General features: G+C 36.4%; 1 protein-coding gene across 3 annotated transcripts; it reads right to left on the bottom strand.

The window, feature by feature from the left end:
* Positions 1-182: 182 nt before the first annotated feature.
* On the bottom strand, positions 183-18,645 carry washc2c (WASH complex subunit 2C). Of its 3 annotated transcripts, XM_079635403.1 has the most exons (32): positions 18,438-18,645; positions 17,048-17,187; positions 16,782-16,946; positions 16,403-16,471; positions 16,097-16,270; positions 15,465-15,558; positions 15,316-15,377; positions 15,031-15,084; positions 14,262-14,369; positions 14,082-14,166; positions 13,902-13,967; positions 13,303-13,424; positions 13,137-13,206; positions 12,487-12,537; positions 12,212-12,382; positions 11,976-12,130; positions 11,795-11,902; positions 11,253-11,351; positions 8,601-8,696; positions 8,406-8,507; positions 8,001-8,170; positions 7,804-7,918; positions 6,347-6,565; positions 6,023-6,229; positions 5,804-5,926; positions 5,621-5,719; positions 4,878-4,946; positions 4,501-4,557; positions 3,574-3,792; positions 2,262-2,837; positions 1,981-2,155; positions 183-817 (listed from the first exon to the last, which is right to left on the bottom strand). In XM_079635403.1, the coding sequence occupies exons 2-32, from the start codon at positions 17,174-17,176 to the stop codon at positions 669-671; spliced, it is 4,158 nt and encodes a 1,385-aa protein (XP_079491529.1). In that variant the 5' UTR covers positions 17,177-17,187; positions 18,438-18,645; the 3' UTR covers positions 183-668. The 3 variants fall into 3 exon arrangements, with proteins under 3 accessions (XP_079491529.1, XP_079491531.1, XP_079491530.1); XM_079635405.1 differs by lacking the exon at positions 11,253-11,351; XM_079635404.1 differs by lacking the exon at positions 4,501-4,557 and having other exon boundaries at positions 184-817.
* Positions 18,646-21,195: the final 2,550 nt, after the last annotated feature.

The raw sequence follows: 21,195 nt of genomic DNA on the forward strand, positions 1-21,195 counted from the left end.
GCGACTCCCCTTTCCATCTCCCGGATGTTACCCCGGTCACCCTGGCAGCGTCAAACAACACTTTGTGACTGTATCTGGTTCCATTTTCAATGTATAACATTGGAATCTTTAAAGATTTTAAATGAAGAAAAATGTTTGGTCCTCCACAATTGAGTTTGAATTCCAGCACTCACACTCAAGAGTACGTTTCATAAAATATATTTTCTTTAGTTTCCAAAAATCATTTCACATGCAACACAAGAAAACTTTAGCTCAAGTTATAAAAACATCAACAACAAAAGCACTTATGTTGGCGCATAGACTTGGAGTTATGGCACCACATTTGAAAATGTAACCATACAGTTGACAATATCAGAGGAATGCCTTTAACACATCTTTTACACCTCACCAGACAATTATCATGTTTAAAGTGCTAATAAAAGACACATTAACCGTTGGAGATGTCAATGCCAATTGATGACCGCTACATCATTTACCAATCAGATGACTTCACAGATGGCATTAGAGGTAAAAACACTTACAATCTTATTTTTTTCCTGTATATTTTTTTGTTGTAAAAGTTACCTATTAGAGTTTACATTATTAACAACAGTGTTAGATTACATCTACCTTCATTTAGGCCATGAACTTCGCTACAGAGTTAAACAAACAGCGGTTATGAAGGAGACTCAGTTTCCCCCAAACGCATTCAGGGGATCGTCAAAAATACTGTGGCCCGTTTCCACAGTTGCGACGGGATCCTGGGCGGGCTGACTCTTCTTAGACTTGGAGGACGGCTTTACCGTTGGTTTCGTAGTCCCAGTCGAGAAGATATCATCTGTGAGATGAGAGCAGGAAGCAGATATCAGTAAGCATAGTGTCTTTATTATTTAAAGTTGACCATATTTACCTTCAAAACCAATGTTCATAAAATAAAAATTAAATCATTGGGGAAATCGTGATTCCCTGGCGGTCAAAAGTTTGTGAAAGAAGTAATAATATTTCACAATATTAATATTTTTACTTTATTTTTCATCAAATACATTTTCATCAAATAAAATAAAGCCTTGGTGAACATAAGAGACTTATCAAAAACATTAAAAAGTCAAATTTAGTCCAAACTTTTGACCGCCAGTGTATGGGTATGGAAAATTGTGTGTTGACAATTTTCCACACACATATCATAATGAAAATAATATTGCCGTAAATATGTGTGCACCATCCACTCACTCTAGACTTATTCACTGGTGTGACTGAAGTAAACAGAATTATTTTAAACTCCCATTAATGGACTCAAATTACAGGCAGACAGTAGTCTATAACCATTTCCATGGTCTTCCCAACATTATGAAAAATACAATTATATTTCATGGATAGAATTTAAGGGAAATGTTAAGATTTGCACCATTTTTTATTTTATTTTTTGAATGTTAGTGCAAAATGCCCTGCAAAAATAAGTATCTGTTCGGTTTCCAATAAAAATGAACATCCTAAAATATGTTTACTTTATAGGCAAAACTGCATACATTTGGTTTAAAACAAATATTTTGCAAACTGGAATAAATGAGAACATTTTTTTTAAGTTTCTCTGAAAAGTAGACAATTTTGTCTTTTGTTTTATGGATATTTAAATATTTTTATACTAAACCAAGACAAGGATACTAAATACATTTTTGCAATGTAATATGACAACAAAGAATATTTACAGTCCGTCATCTCATGCAATCTCATATTTTCCTAGAGTCTTGTACAGTTAACACAGTACTATCAAATGGATGGGAATATGCATATGGAAATGATATGCAGATGAGGTTATGCATTGTAAAATGAGGCATTGTAAGCTCCATATAAGAATATTTTGGGGAGGAGAAATACTCGCCCGATGCTGGGATGTACAGTTTTACAAATCTGAAAACTTTTAGGATGAAATCTATGCAAACTTTCATACATGAGGCCCCTGGTAAGAATCATAGTGAATAGTGTTTTGCAGAGATAACTAACCCATGTCATCGTCGAATATAGATTTTGCCTCCACTTTCTTCTTTGCTTTCTTCTCCTTTGGCTTTGTGGCGCCAGTCAAATCAGCAAAAATATCAACATTGTCATCAAACAAACTTGCATCCAAAGGCATTTCCTTAGGCTTCTTCTGGCCCTTGAGGGGTTCTTTCACTTCATCCTGTAAACACGTAAGGTCAATAGAGTAGCAAAAATCAGTCATACACCTTTCCAACTACCACAATTGATTTATAATACCAAACTAAATGAAAGACTGTGATATTTACCTGGAAAATGTCTGGTTTTGCAGGACTGGCCTCTGTTTTGGAGTTTTTACTATCTGTAATTTTACCCTTTCCTGCTCCAAAAATATCATCATCATCTTCTAGGAAGGACATGTGTTTGGCTTTCTGGACAGGCTTCGGTTTCACTGTGGCAAAAAGATCATCCTCATGGCTGTCAAAAATAGACGAGGCCTGGTCTTTCTTTGCGGTTATTACGGCCTCCGTCTTAGGGGCTTTCTTTTGGCCCTCCTCAGGGGTCTTTTCTATGTGTTTAGAGGAGGGAACAGGCTTTGTGGCAAAGAGATCACCCGAATCAAACAGATCGTCTGCAGAATCGAGAAATCTCTTTGGCCTGACTGCTTCATCTGGGCTCTTGACTGCAGCGGGGGTGCTGACGGGTAAAGTGAGCGCTGTGGGTCGCACCGAAACGGGGTTAAAGGTTGGGAGAGAAGCAGCCATAACTGGTTCATTAGCTTGTGAGGAGGTGCTCTCCCCAACAGCTTCCTCAGAGTGCTGTGCTGAAAGATGTCTTGCTGCCCTTGTCTGCGGCCGCCGTCGCACAGCGCCTTTAGCCCGACCCTGCAGTAGAAAAAAAGCCACTGAATGGACACTACCAAAAACAGCAGTTTTCATCACAATGGCACACAACTAGGGCTGCAATTTTTTTTAAATAAAATCGATATCGCGATACGGCTTAGAGCAATTGTCAAATCGTGCAGGCTGCGATTTAATTAATTTCATATCCAATCGGTTTCAGAGTGAATTGCAGAATTTAGACACCTGATATCATGAGCTGCATGAGTGTAAATGAACAGTACCGAGCTTCACTCTGAAACTGGCAGCACATATTTCTATTTGCCAGAAACCCGTCAAAATTCAAAGCTCAATGGGTTACTGTTCAAAAAATTTACATAAATATTAGCATTGTAATTTTACAGTAAAATAATTTAATTATTAATTAATTAATTGATACAAAATTAAATTAAATATTTGACAGTACAATATTGTTATTATAACAATATTTATTATTTAGTTTAATATTTAAAACCATAATATTTTTTTTTATTTTTAGCCATATTAAATTGGCAAAAACAGTGGGAATGTGGCCTGTGAAAATTAGAGATATATAATTATTTGTCCCCTATTGTAACAATTTAGAATCGATACCAAGGTATTACATTCTGGTATTGTACCAACGGCAAAATTGTGGTATCGAGCCAACTGTGCCAATTGTGCAACCCTACACACACACACACACAAAAAAAATCATGTCACCTATCAAAGTGTAAAACATACATACTGTAGTCTTACCCACCTTGTTAGCATTCTGCAGCGTGCTGACCTGAACAGGCGAGTCAAAGCTCACAGCTCTCTCACTGGAGGTCTGAGGATCAGGGACAGTATCGGTAGCTGGCAGCGGCCTGGCAGCTGCAGGGAGGGAAGCGGGTGCCAGGCCAGGGATTACGCTGACAGCTCCTGGAATCCGTGGCACCGCGCCTGGCAGAAGGCTGGCAGGGTTGACAGCTAAGCTAGCCTGAAAGAAACGGGTTTTAAGTTTTCATGCTTTTTTTAAAAATCAGTGACAAAACTAAAGAATACACACTGTGCCCTTTGCTCATATGCCAAGATCAGAGAGGAACTGGTCTGTACTATTTTAGAAGTACATTAGATTTGCATTTCCTGAAGCACATAGAAGTGCTTGCAAGGCAGCAACAGAACAGTGTTAAAAAAAATCCACATTTTAGGTCTGTGTAAATAAGTCAAAGTGGCTTTAAATTGTTGCAAGAAAGAAATACAATTCAGAATGCAAATATTAGGACGGTGTCATCAATGTTGGTAACAAGGAAAGTATCAGTACACTGCTGCCTTGCAAATACTGTAGACAGCACATTGACAGAGTGCTGCATCTTGCTTTCCTATTGGTGCAGTAAAGATGTACAGCATTGGCATAGAGCGAAACAATGTTATGGCAAAGCTACAAATGCTCTGGTATACCAGAATAAGTGAAAATGTTAACAGGCAAAAATATATGGTGTGCAGAAATATAGATTTTAAACAGATAAAGGTGAGTCGTGAAACAGCCCAATGAAAAGCAAGGTTTTTGCTTTTCTTAGACTTCTAAGAAAGATCATGCCAGGATGTCAAGTAAAAAACACAGAATATAGAAATACAGAAAACACTGTTTAACAATGAGAGAAATGGAGCATAAAAAGTATAGAGTTTTTGTTTTTAAAAACGTTACTTGAAGTTCTCCAATCCTTGAGGAAGTTTTTTTAGATTTTAGAGGGCTTGTAGGGTCCTGTGCAATTAAACAATATAAATTACATTTATGTCAACCAATAAATTCTGGAAGTCTTCCAAAATATGTTTTATATGTGGTAAATGTATTAAATAAAATAAAGTATTCTATTACTCAAGACGTAATTAATTCTAAATATAATAATATATATAAAATATTAATAAAAATTTAAATGCGTCAAAATAAAAATAAAAACATTTATTTAATATATATTACATTTCTATTAGTTAAATATAAACAGAATGGTTTTCGCATAAATGTTCTGTTGCTGAATAAAGATCAATTTAAAAACATCAAAGCAGATTTATTTCTCTGCTTACCTTGCTTGATGTCAGTGTTGATTTGTCCATGTCATTCGTTTTAGGCTTGCTGGGCTTCTCTGGTACTTTCTGTATGTGGATAATATTGTAGAAGCATTTATGAAGTATTAGCATTTACATAAAAAAAAAGAAAAACATATTAACCCTCTCGTGCTTTTCTGTCATTCTGGGATTTTTTTTTCCTTTATCGAAATGGTACGAAACAAAACAAAAAACACTCAAACAAATCATGGACATTATTCGAAAAGCTTAAATGGTCCTGTAAATATAGTCACACTCATCAAAAATGGCCGCATTGGAAAAATAATGAATCTAGTATAAAGTTTGGTATATTGCGCTAATAAGTTTGGTATAAAACATGTTTTAGAACATACAGTATATATTTAATGTAAAAATGTAATGTACTTTTGTGCATTTTTCAATAACAATAATAAATGTAAACTTCTATAAAAAAAAAAATTAAGTTCAGCAATAATCTGGCAAGTATCTTCTTTAAAAAAAAAGACAGAACTTAAATTTGTGCTCCAAATCGTTCAAGATTTATGACAGATTAAGTTTCAGGTCTATGCTCAAAGCAGTTCACAGATTATAAATGGATTAGAACTACTGCATACATATAATTTAGTACCATAAAATATACAAAATATTAAATAAAAGCATTATCAAACTAAAATATAGTACATAAAATTTGAAGTAAAAATTTTGACTGCCACACTATGAGCACAGTTAGGGAAAAACAGTACCGGTGGAGCTTTAGGCTTTGCTGAAGCGAAGAGGTCATCCTCATCCTCATCCCCAAACAGTATGGGGTCAACTGGTGTCACAGAGCTCTGAGATGACACCTGTAAAATGTAAATACCTCCATCAGTAAGAAACCACCGTCTCACCATAAAGTGGCAAAGTCTCTGGAAAGTCTAAAAGCTTACAGCTGGTTTAGGAGCTGTGGCAAAGAGATCTACATCAGGATCGTTGTCTCTCTGTTGCGTGTGACTGAAAAGGAGTTCCTCATCTTGGAACACACCTGTGCTCTTCATGTGGGGCCCATGATCCTGAGATCACAAGCGAAATCAATTAAATATCATTCAATAACCCACTTAAAGTTCCATTCAAATGCACACCTCTGCGCTGAATCTAAAACAGCTGACCTTTAGTGCATTCTTTTCTGTTGATTTGTATGTTTTAGGGGCAGGAACTATTTCGTCAATGTTCATATCTTCATCATCATCGTCATCATCATCAAAAAGACTCAGTGCTGTTTTCTTGGCCTTGGTCCCCTTACTCTCCATGGGCGGTGGACCCTCCTTCTGCAACTCATCACCATCAGCAATATCCTCCTGATTCGTAGTCTGTTTCTGTGGAAGAGACAATCTTCAGTTCTGTGACCCTTTTTTTGTGAGCATAATAGGTGTTTTTATAAAAAATATATTTACATAAATATAACTGAATTATTTTGCAAACATTTTACTCACTTTACTTGCATCTTGCTTGTCTCCTAATACATCGATCCCACCAAAAAGGCTAACTGCTCCAACCGGCTTCTTCTTAATCTCAGTGCTGTCGTCAGAGGACAGAATAGAGTCCACAGGCTTCTTCTCCACAGACGACTTCTCCTCTGTTGTCTTGTCTTTAGCTACACTGGGCACAATTTCCTCCTCCGTAGATTCAAACAGAGAGGGAACACCAGAAGCCTGGAACACAGAGCCATTCTCAGCTAATAACAAATGACAAGGCAAATTAAATATTTTATTTGAAAGGAAATCAATCCTTTTATTCAGCAAGGATGCATTAAACTGAGTGACAGACATTTGTAATATTATAAAAGATTTTTATTTCAAATAAATGCTTTTCTTGTGAAACGTCTATTAATCAAAAATCCTGGCCCAAAAAAAGCACCATGGTTTCCACAAATATATTAAAGGGGCTAAAATGTAAGATTTTTTTCATTTATTTTTATTGCCAATGTGTGAACAAGCTTGTAAAAAAACGAGACCTTCCACGATGACCTTGGTTGTCTATGAAAGCCTGTAGACTGATTTTTATGTGAAGGATTCGGGCCGGGAAAATCAAAAGGATTTGAGGTTTACACGCACTTCTGAAAAACTCTTAGGTTCAATGGCACTGACACATAAAATGAATGCATATACAATGTTCAGCCATTCTGTACTGTAATGTCAATGTGTCATGCAAAGAAAGGAGATTTATTCAAACTATAGTGTCACGTAGCCAGAACTATAGTCTATAGTCTCAAATATACTTTATAAATCAAACATCACGACAGTGTCATTTTAATTACCTCATCTGTCGACATGATGCCGGTGAATTGTAAAGCTGGTGCAAACATATCCACACATCATTATGATCAGATGCTTTCTAAACTGCTTTTTTTATTGAGAGGAAGCGTGCATCACGTATTAACATATTCATCTAAATGTCGCTCTCAGCAGAGTCTGGATGTTCGTTAACAGAATATTGTTGCAAAGGTTTCCAACTTCTTTTTACTTCTAAGCAAAGGAAGAAAAAGAATCTGAAACCGTGAGTATATCGGGGCCTTGAATCACATTCAGTCTCTTGTTTGTTACGTGTGCACGAGGATAAGCAACAAGTTGCTGGCTGCAGTTCACTTAACGGCCACCAGTGCCGCTAAAAACAAGGGTTTCTGAATTCTAGATATAGCCCATTTAAGCAGCACAACTGTTTTCAATATTGATAATAATATTTAATGTTTCATATATATTAATATTAAAAATTAAAATATATTTAAATACAAAACAGTTATTTTAAACTGTAAAAATATTTCACAATATTACTGTTTTTAGGGGATTTTTGATCAAATAAATGCAGCCTAGGTGAGCATAAGAGACTTCTTTCCAAAAAAAAAAGCATAAACTGTAGCTCCAAAAGTATTTGGACACTCAAGCCAACTTACCTTCGGTTCAGGAGGAGTTTTATTTGCAGGTGTTTTGAAGCCAAAAAGAGGTTCTTTGTCCTCATCATCACCTTCATCCTCAAACAGGAGAGAGATTCTCTGAGATGACTTGATACTGCGAGGACAAACAATAAAGTTTACAGCATAATGATTTAGTGTTTCTCTAACTACTTTAGTGTGTTCACTGCTCCACAAACCTCGACTCATTAGTGGCTGCAAACAGATCATCATCATCACCACCAAACAGGCCATCTTTTTGTGGTGCTTTGACACTGGGTAGCCTGGAGGGGGCGCTAACGCTTGACTTAATTCCGCTGGGCTTCACTTCTGGGCTTTCTTTGCTGGGCTTAGAGCTCATCCAATGATCCTGATATAGACAAATATTGCAAATAGTTTGCCTTGCAAATTTAAAATAAATAAATCAAATATTGTGCCATGTCATGTGACATCCGCATGCATCATAAGAAAAACTGACACGATAAAACAGAATGAACAAATAAAAATGACAACTTTGTATGATGGCGTTTTCAACATTTATTGTATTTTACAATTGTACTGACTTTTTTTGTAATTGTTTTACTGGTGTTAAAACTCAGAAATACCTCATCATCGCTGAAGAGTGAACTGGATAGATGATTCTTGGTTGGTAGAGATGTTTTTTTGACCTGAACTGACTTGGACTTTGGTGTCGATGAAAAAAGGTCCTAAAAGATCAAAACAGACTTGTTGAAAACCAGTCAAATATATACAGATTTCCCCACAATCTATCACTTTAAACTAAACTTGCTTAACATCACCTCCTCTTCTTCATCATCAAATAATGAGAGCGGAGCTTTGCTGGGCTTGTTCTGAGTGGTAGGCTTTGATTTACTTGTAGTCTCACTTGGGAATATCTAAAAAAACAAAAAAAAACAGAACATCATCAAAATCAAATACATCAGTGACAAGTATCGGGACTCAGTTTGTAATTAAGGTTGGGTGATAAAACGAAAACAAATATTTTTAAAAGGTATAAATCTCTATGTTTATCTCACATTGAAAACATCCGTCATCAATTTTATTAATCATTTTATTAAACGCATTGATTCACTTAATAATGCCTTGTTTCTTTTCTGCGAAAAACCAATCATTCAATCAATTCAATTTTACACGATTTTGCATAGGGTACAAGTTGGATATGCGACCACGTTGAACCAAAAGACAGCTGCTCGGTTTAAAAGTGACTTCATACATCACTAATTGAAAATAGACAAATATTTTTTGCTTTTGGGAACGGCGTTTAGATTAATAATATGTTAATATGTGCTGCACCTTCCTCTCAATAAAAAAATAAACACTGAACAAGAATGTCTGCGGATGAGAAAACAGCAGTTAAGAAAGCATCGGATCATTGCAATATGTTTATACCAGTTCTCTAATTCGACACTCCAGTCAAGTCAAGTTATTTATAGAGCACTTTACAATAGATTGCTTTAAAGCAAGCAATGATTCAGTACTAAACATGAAAAACAAGTGTTTGAGACCAACGGACTGAACTGAAGAAATTGACCGGAGAAGAGTTCTACGTCAAAGAAGGCGGAGCCCCAGAACCACACCTTCCTATTATGTAATCGCCACGGACCAATAGTAGTCAGAAGGCGTTTACCAGCCAGACATCTTTGGCAAGCTGGTCACTTCATGCGTTTTACTGATCGGAAAGCTATCAGATTTGTTCAAATTGTTCCATTTACAATTAGCCACATCAATGTGTCTCCGCAAAACAAATATAAATCCGATCTTCAATTCCTGTGTAATATGCAAATTTAACATCAGTTCACATCAACGAAAATCAACAAAGAAATCTAAATCAAAGATGGCAGAGAGAAAGATCATTTAGTCTCATTACTTTTAATGACTATGTTTGTGTGTTGAGCTTCAGGATGCGATGGTGAACTTTCAGTTTTCATTTGTGGCAGTTTTGGCTTGCTGAAGAGATACTCATCTGCGGTGCTCCATATCTTTGGTGAAACGTATTGCAGTAGCGCTGTCATATGGAGCCGGACGTCTATAAGATGCTCTTACATGTTTATTTTTTTACTATTTTATGAATAAAATTTTCATATGTCGCTTCAACAAACAGATGCATTTACACTTGTTCAGTTTCAGTGGCTTAAGTGGTTAGATTGAAATCCGCCTCAAAAGCGTTTCAGATGACATTTAAACCTGGTCTTTTCAGCATCAGATGGCTATCCGATCAGAGAGAACACATGGGGACAGGTATAAACAGGCCCTTAAATTCCAGTAACAATTTTTTTTTCGAAATGATGTCACACCAGTTCATTCTTTGATTTCAACCTATATTGGGAACTTTAGATTTACTAATATCCTATAATATAGCAATAAACTAATACAAACTTACTGCAATATTCACATTGTTGCTTAGTTTTTTTATCACCAGCTAAATCTTTGCAAAAAAAAGTAATATTAAATATGACTCAGCACTAATTGTAATACATCAGAAAACTGCGAATAGACTATGTATGATAAGACTATGGGCCCTATCTTGCACCCAGCGCAATTGACTGTGTACACCGACGCATGTATCATTCCTATTTTGCACCCGCGCACTTTTCCCTCCACAGACGCACGTCGGTAAATTAGGGCTCGTGGGGGCGGTTCGGCGAAAAGAGGAGGCGTGTTCCGGCGCAAAACTTCCCTGGTGCTATTTTCCAGTTTTAGAAAGCAATTCCGCCACTGACCAGGAAAAACCCAGTCTAAAGACAGTGGCGCGTTGCGCGTTAGTCATATGCTATTTTGAGGGCGCGTGCTTGGCCATAATGTAGCGTGTGAACAACGCGCATACACTTTGATTCTCTAATATAAACAGACGCAGCAGTTTTCATTTTTGCAAATCATACATTATTACAAGGAAAAATATTAATACACGAGGGAAATCATTGTGTCCGTGAAGATGTGAAAAAAAAATCTAGATTAGGCTACACATTTACCCAAATTATACGCCTTTTTACCCGAAGCTAATTTGGGTGGGTTTCTCCCATAATCCCCAATGTCACTTCTCTGTGTTTTACGGCCCTGACGAGAACGTCGGTCTCCTCGGCTGTGAGCCGCTCCTGGTGTGCGCCTGGCAAATCCACCTTTATAATAGCAATTTGCCATGGAACAAGCGCGCCTGCTCTTAAAGGGTATGTGAGAGGACGCTCTGATTGGTTTATTTCACGTTACGCCCAAACCATACCTATGAATAATGAAGCTACTTCAGACCAACCCCTTTTAGATTTGCGCCGGGCGCAAGAGGCATTTATCCCGCCGGGAAAATAGCAACAGCGCCGGGATCCGCCCACAAAGTTACTTGCGCTTTGACACTTGCGTTTCAGATCGTTAAAATAGGGCCCTCTATTTTATAGTATATATGACTATATAGTATATATGACTATAGAAAAGTGATGTACTTGTGAGTCTTCTTCGTCTGAGAACAGACTCTTGCTAAGTGCTTTCTCCGATGCCCCCAGAATAGGTGAAGATTTGACTGCTTCAGGTGGAGGTCCACTCTGAAAAAAAACAAAACAATAATTGCTAAATGTAAAAAAAAAAAAAAAAAACTTTAACACAGCAGACACTAATACTAGAGAGTAAGGGAGTGTTCACAAGTAGGTTTGGAAACGCTGATCCTTGCAGCAGATCTTGGTTTGTGTGCAACAGAGGACTTCCTGCCGCTGTTTTGACTGCTTTACACATTTTCTAAGCTCTTTGTGAGTTCTCAGCTTTTTGTGAGTTCATGTACACAAATCCAATAAGCGCATTGTTTTGGATGTTCGGTAAGTTACGTGGCAAAATATAGGTTTTTATATACATCTTTATGTCAGGTGTTAAAAATGACAGTGTGAATGCAAAGCGAACCAGGACTCAACGTATCCATTTCTTTTTTTGGTCCGGACCAAAAAGAACTACAAACTACAAGTGTGAACACACCCTAAGAGAGAAAGTTTTCTACCTCTTCAGATTTGGCGGACTCTTCACTGGTGGAAGGCCGGCGTTTCTTCAGACCCTCCAGTATATTTTTAGTGCCGGGCCCGAACATTGAAATGGCTCCAGCGGGAGGCTGCAAGCAAGCACAATCAGTATAGAAGCAGTAACAACAACCATAATAAAATGATGATGATTGACAAGCAGACCTTTTTCTCTGGAGGACGGGTCTCCTCCTCCCCCTCGACTCCTTTTTCCTGCAGGGGGGGAGCTGCACTGCCTTTCTCAGTGTATATAGCTTCGTCTTCATCATCAGCTTCCCCAAACAGGTCTACTGTTTTCTTTGGCATTTTCTTCTCTAGTCCTAATCACAAAGATACACATTTAAAATTCCCCCAAAACAACAGTCATTTTTCATACTGCAGGGCAAATGTGAGAGGTTTACCAGGGGTGGATTTGTTATGCGCCTTTCCACTGAAGAAGTCATCATCATCGTCATCACCACCATTATCGTCATCATCATCATCAAAGAGCCCACCCCCAACTAAGGCACGTTTTGGAGCTGCCTGCGCTTTGGGCTTCACTGGACTCTGACTGTGTTTGCTCTCTAGTGACTCTGTGGGTGAGAGGGGCATGAAATTTCGTACTCATTGGTAGCTACAGCAAACTTTTATGCAAAACAATGTGCGAGTATGCAAATTGAGTGCAGTTAATGCTTACCAGGAAAGATGGAGACAGCGCCAGTAGGGATTTTCTTCGTTTTAAGGGGCTCTGTAAAAGCAAATGAAAAAGATAAGATTACTATTAGGTAAATGAGTTGTCAACACAGGGGGTTTCAGAAGGAACACAAGAAAAAGATAACACACAGTCAGCCAGTCATTATAGAAAAACAAGATCCTTACACAAAGCTTGTTAAATGACTATTTACAAAATACATTAATAAATGCATTTTTTTATTATTTAATTATTTTTTTTGTGAGAAGAAAGATTGCAGAGTGAAAGCAGGAAATCAGTTGGCCTGGGACAACGGATCATTATTTTAAAAAAAAATATTTAAAAAAAAGGGTCTGGCATGCGTCACCATCTGGCATTTCACAGAAAGGTCAAAACTGTTTTTTTAAGAAATAAAACATGCATGGATGAATTGATCTCAATAACATGCATTTAGAAAACAGAATGAATTTTCATTTCATGCCAACTTCAAAACGTAATGCTAGTACTGCTATTCTGTTTCTTTAAATGTCATCAGACAAACAAACAAAAATATTATATAGTCATAAGTCTGGGAGATCAAGTAGGACTCTCCAACATTTGACTTTGAACATTTGACAGCATAAGAGTCCAAAGGAGTGACAATTATTAAGTCTCACCTGTTGCCTGGGTCACGGCCTTTTCCTTTTCCACCGGCTCGTTTTTGGGTGCATCAGAAAACAGATCTCCCTAAGGAACAAAGCATATGAAACTACTTTCAACGACTGCAACCATGTCTTCTAGTTGCATTTGTATGTTGACTACATTAATATTGATCTAACCAACCTCATCGTCATCATCAAACAGGCCTTTGCCTCCACTAAAGAGACCACCCTTCCCACCGAATGGAGAATATTCCTCATCTTCCATTTTTGGTGGTTTGAACATCTCATCATGATCATCTTCCACTGTAATTACATATGCATAAAATATATGGCATTATTTTACTAGATATATCCTACAGAATTCAAACGTTTTTCAAAGAAACTATGGTATATTATGCCAGAAACTTCCAAAAAAATAAGTAACAGTGAAGTGGTTTTGAATAAAACAATACAAATATAATTTGATGATTCTTAAGTGTACACTACCGTACAAAAGTTTGGGGTCATTAAGATCATTAGGGATGCATGGCATTTTTGCCATGACAAGAAAAAATTGCATTTTAAAACTATTTGAAATTGTAAAAAATATTTTTAATCAAATAATAAAAAAATATATAAAAAAAATGTATCAAATAAATAAATAAAAATATATTTTGAATCAAACATTCTTTGGTAAGCATAAGAAATATGCTACCGACCCCAGACTTTTAAACGGTAGTCTATACAGAGTGCAAAATACAGCAGAATGATCTGATAAACATGGTATGAAGTCACTCATACCCTGAGGTTTTGGCTCTTTCTTTGTTTTACTCTTCTTCTGGGTGATAGATGGGCCTGATGATAATGCTTGAGAACAGACATGCACACAAATAAACTTGAGAAAGAAAACAAACTGAATGGAAAGATGGAAATGTGGTAAATAATAAAAAAGTAAAATCTGTATGTTCTAAGTGACCATACATGTGCGATCTGCTTCTGGCTTATGTGGAGTCTCTCCCTTGATTCTGGCTGCTAGTTCATCAGCAAAGGATGGTAGACCAGTGTCCTGAAAGGACGAGGAAATTGGAGTTCTAGTTAAGTTTGTACATTTTTACTAATTTGCTTGACATGTCTGAGGTCCTCAGAAAATGCAAAGCTAACCTTTCTGAGTTCATCTTCATCCTTATCAGACCCTCCAAATATGTCAGAATCTTCATCTTCGTCTTCATTCTCTTCATCAGCATCATCATAACTAGCAACGGATGGTTTCTATGGGATGGATTACAGAATTAAAGCATTCTATAGAGATGGTGGGCTGGATATAAAATAAAGCTTTTTATGAAAAAAAAGCCCAATTTTATCTCATTTACCTAAATAAGGCTTTAAAAATAGTGCTGTCATCAAATGTCATTTTTATATAGTTACATTTCTATTTTAATAAATGGGACAATTTAAAGTTATAAGCATTAATAATAAGCATAAATATTTTATTAAAACAAACAATATATATTTATATAAATGTTAAATCTAAATCTTGAGTTTTATAAAACTTTTAGAGAATATGGCATTTAGAAATGTCCTGGTCGATTTTAGATGTTAGATTTAAAATTTATATTTACCTTTCACATTTAAATGAAATCGTTTTTAATATTTCTTAAATTATTAGAGCATAATGATGGGATGCTTAAACCCCTTTTTAAAAGCTTAAGTAAATCTGACAATAATGGGTTGTTTTTGTTTTATAACTCGTGTTGTTTTACATGTGGCATTCTATATCTATAAAACAATTACCACTGCTCTAAAAGCATCTGCATAAATATACTTCACATATACCCTTTAGCTAATGCATTACATCCTAATATAGTGTAAATCCCTTACCTGTCTAATAATAAACCATCAAAATAGCAGACAATTCTTTTTCAAGTCTTACTTTCTTGAAGTTGCCATGGACTTCCTCATCCTGGTCAGAATATTCATCTGAGTGCTTTTGGAATAGAATCCAAATTGAAGATTACATATAAATATATGCATGTATTTATTTATTTACGTAATGTTGTCAAAAAATTTGGCTATAATGTTTTTGAAAGTAGAATATTTATTCAATTAATAAAATATGTTAAGAAAATGTATCTCGGCCAATGTTCATTAAATGCCAATGTTGCAAATCATGTAAATGTGTGTTTACTATATATATATATATATTATCCTCTCTCACCTCATCACCTTCTTCAATATCACTCTCAATGACGCTGTCTCTGTCACTACCGACAGACATTTCTAAAAACCACAGCAAACAAAAGAAGTTAAAAGCAACCTACAACAACAACAATAAAACTACTAAAGATTATGAATGGGAAATGTCACCATCACTGGATAGATCTCCCAGGCCAACATCCTCCTGATCCATAAAGGCTTGAGATCCAATCAAGTATGGCAAAGGCCTGTCCACATACAGGTCCTACCAATAAAATACATTTAGGATCAAAACCTTAAAATCACCATGAAATCAAAAGTGACCATTACATTTTTTGTATGGAATACTGCATTATTTATTATAAATTATTCATAAGCGCATATCACTATCACATTTTTTTTTATTCATGTACCCTTGGAATCTTTAATCAAATTAACTTCCCCTCCCTCTTGCAGCGACATCTCTTCTCTGATGAAGTGTTTATTTGCACAAGGGCGGGACAACATGTCACTCACATGACATCACAGCAATAGCAAACCACAACCATCCACTCAATTCCAGATAGACAAAGTCAAGTCCTGCTCTACATTTTTACTTGTTTGAGAAGCCGTTTCACTCAGCTATAAGTCACAATAGGGAAGAAAAGACTATTGCAACTTCCGTTTCTTACCAACTTTAAGACTGAAGTTGCTCTTTCAAAGTGAGTCTTTGTTTTTTTTTTAGCACATCAACATCACTAATCCAAACACCACGAATTACATGTGTAATAACAATCAAGTAAGTGCTCAAGGAAACACTTTACCTTTGCTTCCAAAATGGGCTCTACTTTTTCCAGAGCCTCCTCATCCTCAGAGTCCGAGTTTCCTGCTTTAATGTCGAGCTGTTCGAAGGCAGATTCCAGGACTTTCAGGCCATAGTTGACGGCCTCTTGGACTTTGGGAATAAGTTCTGCTTCCTTCTGTTCCCTTGTCTTCTCCTTTACATGTGTATGAAATGGTAGGAATGCTTGAAACCATTGTCAGAGAAGTTTTCGAAATAATACATAATATGAAATCAAAGCAATGGTCCACAGCAGAAAAAAAAACAGAGAAACGTCCCCGAACAGTACCTGTTCAGGCGGTCTCTCCATGGTTTCTGGCTTTGGTCCAGGGTCTTCCACCTCTTCATCATAAACCCTCTGAGAAAAAAAAAAGAGAGATCAAAACAGGGTTTGTGAGCGGTTACACACTTATTGTTCTTTATCAAATTTCACAATCTCACTGACATGAGCTAAGAAAAATGCTGAATAAAGAATTCACAGTTGGGCCATTTTGAGTCTCAAGGGAGGAACGTTGGAAATGTATAAATATCATAAGCTGACAAACTCTCCCACATATTTTCTCAGGACAAGTGTGATATTTCAGTTTGCGAAACTTGAACTATTTTGCTTTGCGTCCACATACAAAGTGAATTCTCATTTAGCTAAAATCATGAAAAAATGTACATACATTTTCAATGAACTGTGTGTTGGACAGCATGAGGAAGTCATTAAACACTGTATGTAGGCGGCTGTCTGTGGCTTTAGTGTCCCGGATAAGACCATCCAACTGCTTCTCAATCTCATGTGTCTTGGACAGCATCCTTTGAGAGAAGTCTTGCAGGAAAAGAAATAACTGCAGAGATACAAACACACATTCACTCTAAACCATCTGTACAACTTGGCAGCAAGCACAAACAATACGAATATGAAATATGAATGCATTCCACTCCATACCCCCGAATCTGCAGCCAGTGACCAGTTTGTGCTGGATTTCTGCATCTCTTCCACTGTCCAGGGTCTCTCCCACACCTGCTCAGGCTCCCCATTATGATTACTGGGGCCATTCTCCATAAAATTAGACATGCTGGTTTAATCTGTAGAAGATCACAAGTTTTATTTGAATATATCTCTGATGCAATGGACATTATGACTTATATAGGACTCATCACTGTCCCTTGTGAATAAGAAGTGCACATAATGATGGTGGACTATAAATCTTAAAAGAATATTATTATTTTTTTAAACGTACTTGCGGATAATATATTAATGAAACTCTTAAGTGCGCTTGAAGAGAATACACTTTCATGACCGTTTCTCACCACTTTTTGTAATAATGTCAAATTAAACATTTTATTTTAAAGTAAATAAATGAAAAAAATCATTTTAATAATGGTTTTGTTGTGCTTTAAAGAAGTAGGCCTACAATTCTTTTTGATGACTAACATACACTTATTTGTGTTAACTAACAGCTTGTGTAAAATACTTGATTATAATTCATTTTAGTGTTATTTGACATTGCATAACTAGCTTATATTTTAAATGTACTACATTTCAAACGTGTAATTGTAAATATATTTAAAATACATGACAAAAAGTTTCAGTAAAAGTACAATTAAAGATTATATTAGTTTACCATAAATGCTTGTCATTCAATTTGGCAGTACACTTTAACCATATTTCAAATACAATAGAAATAAATATTAAACTACAAATAAAGATGTATCTACTTAATTGATACTTTAGCAGGCCAAAAAAGCACTCTAAGGTCACTCAAAGTACATTTAAAATAAAACACATTTTTATTTATTTGTAAATTGCATGCAATTAGATGTCCTAAATAAGTATTCTTTTCAAGTATATAATTTCCATAATAGGTACTCTTTTTAAATTATGCTAAAGTGTGCTTCTTTTTCACAAGGGGCTGATAAATGCTTATTTATTTAAATCTAGACATTTTTATATTAATCAAACAAGTGATATACAGTACAATGTAACGTAAAACCCATACTTATCTCTCAAATTACAAATCTGAGGAAACTTTCAAAGTTAAAACGTTATAACTGTCAATGAAAAATCAGCATATGCAGAAGCGATAATATCGTTCTTCCTCAAATCTTAAACGGTTAGAAATAGAAGTACATACACATGAATGCACTTTTGATCCATAATTATCTGTCATTTTGCTGCTTTCTGCATTTATATGCGATTACTCAACCTGCTGTCATGCAAGGCTAGCTGCTGTGCTAGCAACTTATAGTCTGAATCTCTGCTGATTTAATTTGTCGCACTGATTTACCTTATATATGAACTAAGGTAAAATATATTCTGTAGTGTTTTCCTTCACCTCAAAAATCCAGCAGTGAGAGAAGTCAAGGGCAGCTTAGCGCTGTCATTCGTCCCATCATCAGTTCAGTGTTTTGAGAGGTCGGCCATGTTCCGTCTGCAGAGAATCAGCTGATTCTAGTCACCTGACTCGCGCGGCACCCACGCAAGAGTCCCTCTGATCTGAGAACAGCTTCTGGTGCGCGTGAATGCCGTTTCAGCAGCACTTCCTGAAAGAAGGAAAACATGCCATTTTTAACGGCTTATCATGAATGGGTGAATGTAATCTTATGGCAAAAATAGAAGCATAAAATATACTGTGTGTGGATAAGTCTTGTAAACATTAAAATATCAACATTTTCTAGAAAAAAGCCTGATTCTGAATCAATTAAATATTAATTGTGAATGCAAACCCTGCTGGAGGTGATTATTTATGTTGCGAAACGATTTTGTAGTAGGGAACAGAGGTGGACAGTAACAAAGTACATTTACTTGAGTACTGTACTTAAGTACACTTTTTGAGTATCTGTAGGCTACTTTACGTGAGTATTATTTTTTCTCGAAACTTTTACTTTAACTTAACTACATTTGAAAGACAAATATCGTACTTTTTACTCCACTACATTTCTGTCAAGGGCCTTGAGTAGAGTAGTAACGTCAGGGATGATTTTGGTTGGAAATGAAAGTCTGGTTGACGTCAGAACCATAGGGTCAGAACTCGACTGATGTTGGTTTCTGACGTCAACCGATTTTCAACCACAATGTCCGTCTGATTAACGTAAATCTGACATTGGATTCTGACATCAACATGATTTTAATTTTCAACGTTGGGTTTGGTCTTCTAAATGCAAATTTTGTCATTGTTTTGAAGCACACTATAGATAACAAGGCTAACATATTCATACTGAAAGCCAAAAAACTGGGAACAGCCATTTGGGTGTCCGAAAACCATTGTGGACGTTATTGAGTGACTTATTCAATCCCACGACTGGAACTGTGTTCAAGAAATAAATGTGATATTGACATGAGGGTAGCAGGCATAGATTCAGAGGCATAAGGTAGCTACTGGAAGTAGGCTATTACATGCAACAATAATAAAACAATGCATTGACATTTACTTTTATACTTTAGTAGGCTACTTTTAAAAATGAGTACTTCTGTACTTTTACTTAAGTAAAAATCAGTCTTTACAACTTTTACTTGTTGTAACGGAGTAATATTTGACCAGTAGGCTAGTATCTGTACTTTTACTCAAGTAAAGAAGTTGTGTACTTTGTCCACCTCTGGTAGGGAACATTACATTTTTGAGTCTTGCTCCTTCATAAGAACTGATGTTGTACAATACTTGTTCCCATTAGTGCTCTAAGAACTTCCCCTTTTTGATCACTCCCTGTCCTGACCACTCTTGGGTCACTCCTGTGAAGAGATGATTGCAAGGACTAGCCTACAGATGACACAAACTCTGCACCAATGCTAAATTTCCAAATATTGTAATAATCATTATGTTCACAAATTGTAATGTTTCGGCCTTAAATTACCGTAATACATTGATAACTGACTGAGTGATTAGTGATTGTGGACGGACACAGTATTGTCATGGTTCATAAATTAACTGTCTATTCTTTGTCTTCCTTGTGTGTGTGTGTCGTGTGTGTGTGTGTGTGTGTGTGTGTGTGTGCGTGTGTGTGTGTGTGTGTGTGTGTGTGTGTGTGTGTGTGTGTGTGTGTGTGTGTGTGTGTGTGTGTGTGTGTGTGTGTGTGTGTGTGTGTGTGTGTGTGTGTGTGTGTGTGCGTGCGCGCGTGTGTGTGTGTGTGTGTGCTTATCCCTATCTACGCATCTTTATATGCTCAGTGAACACTCTTGTGTTGTCAGATCGTTGTGGAGTTTCCCGGTGTTGTTTCCTGTTCCCGTTTCTGTTTGCCGTCTTTGTGGTCGGTGTTTTCTGTCTGGATGTTCTCCCCGTGTTCATCGTTCCCGTCTGGATTGTTTACTGAGTTCATGATCGTTCACACCATCTGGATTACGTCACTCACCCAGCCATTCAAGGACACTTCTCCAGCCTCACGCTCACCCTGACTGCTGCCACTGTGTCGTGTGTTTGTTTAAATCTGACTTTCTGTGAACTTCCAATAAATCCATTTTACTTGCATTATTGCATCCTCATTTCTGATCATCACAGACATCTGATAGCAGATCATTGTAAATTGTAATGTAGACACATTTTCTGTGAAGCTGCTTTGAAACTATGTATTATGAAAAGCGCTATACAAATAAATGTGAATTTAATTGAAATAAATTGGGTCCTGGTTAAAATTCGGAGATGTGTTGCTACTGGACATGATAAGCCTACTTATGTAGGCTATTTATTTACAAGCATGAATACAAACCCAGTGCTGAATTCTATCTTATGCAAAATACGGAACCAATAAATTCTCCAATAACCTCCTGCTGAAATGGTGTAGACTGCTTTGGAGGTAGAAAGGGCAAATGCAAAAAAACTTTTGCTATTCTCAGTAACCAAACTGAAGTAAATAACTTTGAGAAAAAGTAATAAAGGAAATAAATCCAAGTGACCTGATATAATTTGGCTTTAATACATAACCAGTGACAACATGACAAAACTATAGTAAAACAAGCTGCCCATTTATTCACAGAAGACAATTTATCCAGACTCATATAAGTGTTTCTCAATGTATCATGTTTTATCCAATAAAGTATTATAACTATAGTAGACATCCATGACTTAAAAAGTAAACAATCAATCTTAAAATAAAATAAAA

This window comes from Phoxinus phoxinus (assembly GCF_949152265.1).
Source record: "Phoxinus phoxinus genome assembly, chromosome: 14".
NCBI classification, from domain to species: domain Eukaryota; kingdom Metazoa; phylum Chordata; class Actinopteri; order Cypriniformes; family Leuciscidae; genus Phoxinus; species Phoxinus phoxinus.